At 33.1% G+C, this 6,116-nt stretch overlaps 1 protein-coding gene across 1 annotated transcript; it reads left to right on the top strand.

The window, feature by feature from the left end:
* Positions 1–295: 295 nt before the first annotated feature.
* LOC129987784 (uncharacterized) lies at positions 296–1,063 on the top strand. Its single transcript, XM_056095718.1, has one exon. It carries the CDS (start codon positions 296–298, stop codon positions 1,061–1,063), a length of 768 nt encoding a protein of 255 aa, XP_055951693.1.
* The last annotated feature ends 5,053 nt before the right edge of the window (positions 1,064–6,116 follow it).

Raw genomic sequence — 6,116 nt, 5'->3', positions numbered from 1 at the left:
TCACGAGTCTTCAACTACTTTTCAAAATACACGAAAATACTAAGAATGATGGGTTGGATACAAAGATTTATAGAAAATTACCAGAAGACAAAAGTAGAAGGAGAAGATGGCGAGTTAAAGATCAATGAGCTAAAAATGGCAGCGAAATCTATCGTAAAGATTATTCAACATGATTCATTTTCTTCAGAAGATATAAAGAAGCTGAAGTCACTTAGAGTTCAAAGATGAGGAAGACATTTTACGTGTTAAGACTAGATTAACTGAAAGAAAGGACCATCACAATTTTATTTTCCCCATGTTGCTTCCGAAGAAGCATGCACTTGTGGAAAAGTTGATACTTCATAAACATCTATCTTTGTCTCATGCCGGGATACATATATTAATCTCCAAACTTCGGAAAAAATTTTGGATTATCAAAAGCAGATCAACTATCCGAGGAGCTTTATCTCGATGTGTTAGATGCAGAAGGCCTGAAGCTGAAGGACTGCAGACAGTGCCAACTACTCTGCCCGAAAATAGAGTTAGAGATGCTAAGATTTTCGAAATTGTGGAAGTAGATTTAGCCTGTCCGCTAGTTTTGAAAAACAAGAGTAAAGCCTGGATCATACTTTTTACTTTTGCTGTTTTCAGAACGGTTCATTTGGAACTGATTTTGACCCTCTCTACTCAGGGATTTTTACTTGCATTTAGAAAATTTATTGCGTGTAGAGGGTGGCCATCAATAATTTACAGCGATTATGGTAATAATTTTGTTGGATCCAAAGATCTTTTTGAGTCAATTGATTGGAATATCGTTGGAAGGGAAGATGCCATACTTAAGATACGCTGGAAGTTTAGCCCATCAGCAACACCATGGTGGGGAGGTTTTTGGGAACGACTTGTGCAAATGATTAAGAAACTTTTATGTCGTATCTTGGGCCAGGCGTCTTTAAACTATGAAGAGTCAATGAGTGTGTTGTGCGACTGCGAATCAACTGTGAGTTCCAGACCCCTTACATATGTGAGAGGGGACATATGTGAGAGGGGATCTCATTCCTTTGACACCGTCCTTGTTTTTATGTGAAATTCCAGAGTTTGGTGTACCTGACTTGGATCTCTTAGATCGATGTCTGATCATTTTACTTTTTAGAAATTTTATTAGGAGAAAGGGAAACATTTTTTTTATGCAAATCTCAAAAATTAGAGCAGCTGAATTCGGCTTTTCCACTATAAGATGCAAATTTGATTTTCCTGACTTCTACTACGCACTTCAACGATAATGAAACTTTGAAGCCTATTATGAACCTGGGAGTACGGATATAATTTTTAAAAAGTCGAATACTGAACTTTCGCATGCGCATGTTGAGACAGGTAGAGTGCATACAATTGCTATAAATCTATTCCTTTGCAAGATGTCTCAACAGCTCAAAAAATATAGTGTTGCAGTTACATTGATTTTCTTTTTCGATTTAGATGGGTCTTTCATCCTTGCAGCCGCACGACGCATATTCTTCAGATCGATTTTGAAGTCTTGTGATTTTCAACTGTATAGTTGATCAAAAGCAAAGGTATTTCCTGCCTTCAAAGAAATTTATAATTGTGGTGCCGACGCTCTTATGCCCGATCCTCCTTTCAGGGCTCAGCCCTCCACGTGTGCTCAATGAACCTCATAATGTCTCTGATAAAACAAAGAAAAGTTGCTAATGGCGGGAAAATTGTAAAATGGAGAAGCATTGTTAATGTTAACGTCTCATTGTTAATGTTAAATATCATACTCAAATGTTTATGACAATAAATGAAAATCAAATAAGTTTCAAATAAGCGTGTTTATAAAGTTAAGACAAATAAGTTTGTGGCAATAAGCGTGGATTTGTAAAAAGACTCTTCATTGTTCAGTTGCCTTTGGCAGAATTCAAAGAAACCAAAAGCGAAACAGCATACCAATGATTGTTCTGAATATAAACTGATAATTCCGTGGTCAACCTAATTATCCATAGTACAAGCTATTTCAGAAAATTGCTTCTTATTATGAAGGACTGCTTAAATGAGGGATGTCATAGAAAATTTAGGAGCTCGAAATTCGTTATAAAGCGCTCTAGCATGCCAAAAGGCTATCCCCAAGATCCAAGCTGACCCTCTGTCTATGAAATCAAACTGTGAACTCAATCCAGATTTTCCCATGAGAATCGCACACACATTTTCAAGCATTCGCTGGCAATTTTCTGTCTTTAATCGATGACTCTTCCAGAAAGTTTATCGATATCTACTGCTCTGATGCATCGAAGTTCGATGATGTGACATCAAAAATTACTCCCAATATGTTCTTCAATAGTATCACTGCAATAGTTTTTAATAACCCATGACAGTTTAGAAAGATGAATGCAGTTTTCAAACTCAGAAACATTAATATTAAATGCATTTAACCTTTCAATGTCAGAAAGGAACTTTAGACCAAAAGCTCTCACATAGATACCACATTAGGAATTTGAAATCAAAATGCGCCAATCATCTATCTGTTATATTTATTTTCCGTTAAAGAAAAGATGGAATTCGTGATCATATCGTCCACATGGGAGACAAATGTGTTACAATAAGAATATTTTTGTATGCTTGCGGAATTAGAGGCATTAACTAACTAAGTTAAAAATTCTACACAACGAATGTTTACTTCTCTAACTTGTAAGGTTTGTAACACAACTTCCTTACTTCTTCTTACTTATTTTGAATCAATTGACCAAATTAGTGTAAGGCAGGTTGCCTTCACCAGTGCCATCGCCTTTTGAGTTTCTATTGTTCTTTGGAAGATTTTTTGAATCTGCTTATTAAACTTTATTGCATAGTCTTTTCCATCCTTCTCACAAGCCTATTCCCATTTCCTTGGTGGAAAAGTGATGCACAGTTTTAAACGAATTTCATATTTGTACCGACACCACAAAAGGGGAACAGCCTCTACCTTCTCTTTATTTCGCCGTAGTTTATATATTACAAAAGACGGATCGAGCATGCTAATAATAATGTTTAGCAGGCGGAAATGATTGCATTGAGTAAATTCATGAGTCGGATATTTGATGAGTTTTAGTCAAAATGCATTTTCATGCAGATATTCAATTGTGTCTGCAAGTTCTTGCGGTTCTCCAGCTGACCCCACCCTCCCCCTTTATGATCGGGAATCTTAACCTCTAGCTTACGGCCGGTACAACTGTTGTACCAGATTTTATTTTACCTTTTCTTAAAGCTCGGTACAACTGCTGTACCAGCAACGAGTTTGAATTTCGTTCCTCCACTTGAACTTTCCAACTGAACCCTAATTGCCTCTTTAAATCTCTTCCCTTTTGTGTCGGGCCCCTTAGGGTCAGGAGATTTCGTCCAGCAGTTGTTAAAATCATTGTTGGAGCTAGTAAGTCTTGTAAACTCTGCTTTGGCGGCATTTTTTTTAAAGTAACATTCCTAAGAGGTATGGAATGAATTTGCATAATTTCATTTTTGGGAAATACTCGTTGTAAACTTTCGTCTTTTCCCCTGTTTCTTATTTTTTTAAATTTTATAAATTCCTTAATATTTTAACTTAATATAATTCTGTAAGTTTATAATAATATGTGGTTATAGTTGGGCCCATCTATTTGTCTAAATATTTGAACCAAATATTTACTAATCATTTGAATAAGAAGAATTATCTGAAGTTTCATTTCTGACTGGAATGGTATTATGAAGGTAATCGGCACCCTAGACAAATTGTTAATTCTTCGCTCCCATTCGTCACAAATGATGCAGAAAAACTAAATGAAATCTCCGGTTTTTTGTTCACTCTGTCATTATATTTTACATTGAAAAGTGACCAAAAACTTTGTTTTGTCTTTATGCTTACCTCCGCCCTTACTGGAGCCTTGGGCATATACAGTGGCTCCCAAAATTGAGTATATACTATACTCTTTCTTCTTCAATTTTATTCTTTTTGATCTTAACATTCCTATTTATGACTAATATTTATAAGAACGACAAAATATACATTAACAAAAATATTAGGCTAAAAAACAAAACGGAGGAATCAATAATATTTTTATTACAGTAATTTTTATGTCAGAGTTACAAATTCCAAAGTCACAAAATTGAGTATACATCTAGCAAAATCTGTCAACAAAAGAGAAAAAGATATTGTTGCATATCCTTTTGCATTTAGAACAGCTTGTAAACGATGTGGCATTGAGTTGACAAGAATTTGAGTTGTTTCGCCTGATATTTTCAACCATTCTTCTTGTAATACTCTTTTTAAGTGTTCCTTGTCCCTAATATTGTGTTTTTGAACTGATTTTCCTAATTGTGCCCACAAATTTTCAATCACATTGAGATCTGGAGATTGAGGAGGGGTGTGCAATTGCAATTTACAATTATACAACAATCATAACTTAACTATTTTAGCTGTATTCTTCGGGTCATTATCTTGTTGAAACAAAAAACTTGACCCTAAACCCAAATTCTGGGCACTTTGTTTTAAACTGTTCTTCAATATATCCAAATATTTGATTTTGTCCATGATTTCATCAATGAAAACTGAATTTCCCACTCCTTTTGCAGACATTGGTGTTTTGGGGAAGAAGTTCAAAATTGGGCTTTCTCCAAACATAACATCGACCATCACTACCAAAAACATTGAACTTACTATCGTCACTGAATATTACTTGATTCCAGAAGTCCAGAGGTTTTGAAATATGACTTTTAGCAAATGAAATTCTTTTCTCTCCATTTACTTTGGAAATGAATGGTTTTGTTCTAGCTACGCAACCATTATAATTTGCTTTTAAGATTACTCTTTGAATTGTTTCTGCAGAAACACACTTTACAATTGTTCTTGAAGTAAATGTAGCAATTTTTGTAGCATTCACCTTAAGATTGTTTGCTACCTCTCGAATAACTCTTCTCTTGGTCGTGACACTGGGGATTTCTTTTCTTCCTCTTCCAGGTTTATTAACAATTCGGCTATACATTTTATATTTCTGGATAATTTTTTGAACGCACCAGTGACTGCGTTGAATTTTCCTTGCAATTTCTCGTAGAGACTTACCATCTTCAGATAATCGAATAACAAGTTTTCGAATTTCGACATTTGTTTCATTTCTGGAGCTCATTATGATAACCAAAACGTTTGTTTTCACTTGGAAATCAATGATTGCCAATTAAAATAACAAAACTATTTTACTTATTCATTCTAAAATAAATAATGGTAGTCAAGTCGCATACTTTATAAGATGTATACTCAATTTTGTGACTTTGGAATTTGTAAGTTTGACATAAAAATGACTGTAATAAAAATATTATTGATTCCTCCGTTTTGTTTTTTAGCCTAATACTTTTGTTAATGTATATTTTTTCGTTCTTATAAATATTAGCCATAAATAGGAATGTTAAGACCAAAAAGAATAAAATTAAAACAGAAAGAGTATAATGTATACTCAATTTTGGGAGTCACTGTATACTTTCCAGTCACTAATGTATTAGTCTGTCATAGTAATAAAATGACCTAGAATTTTTTCAGCTTTAAATTTTAATACTTATGCTGGATATATTCCTGCTAAAAATACATTTTGGTTTTGATTTTTAAGTAAGCTATTGGTTTCACAATTATTTTTCATAATTTATGAAATCGATTGATTTATTAATTTATAATTAATTATTCGTTAAAAGTTATAATTCTAATTTTAAAATATTGAAGGAGGTTGTTAAAATCTATCAAAAATAATAATTAGTAGTTTTTCTATATCAGAAGAGAAATATTAAAATCTTTATACCTTCATTTCAATCCATTGAGAAGTTACTAGACACTTAAATTATTCCAGAAATGTTTTTATTGAAATAAAATAAACTAGCTGCATAAAAAAAGTCAGAAATTCTAGATTTAATTTAAAGCATTTCTGAAAGATAATCTAAATCAGCTGCTAGTAAAAATACTTGCATTTAATAACGAATGATGATCATTTAGAATGCCAGACATATTGTTTTAAGTTTTTTTTTTTTTTTTAAGTTTTTTGCCAACTACTTTTCAGCGTAATATTATCGCAATGTAATCTTATGTATCGAATTCTAAGTAAACCATATTTAACCATATCTAATCTTACTTTTTGAAAATTAATTGTCTTAAGTCT

The sequence above is a fragment of the Argiope bruennichi genome, chromosome 10 (genome assembly GCF_947563725.1).
Source record: "Argiope bruennichi chromosome 10, qqArgBrue1.1, whole genome shotgun sequence".
NCBI lineage: Eukaryota > Metazoa > Arthropoda > Arachnida > Araneae > Araneidae > Argiope > Argiope bruennichi.
The sequence above is the reverse complement of the archived record's forward strand: the minus strand, read 5'-3'. Positions and strand labels throughout refer to the sequence as shown.

Bases quoted from the DNA above. Each gene is read 5' to 3' on its own strand.
- LOC129987784 (XM_056095718.1), top strand. From the start codon at position 296: ATGTTGCTTCCGAAGAAGCATGCACTTGTGGAAAAGTTGATACTTCAT.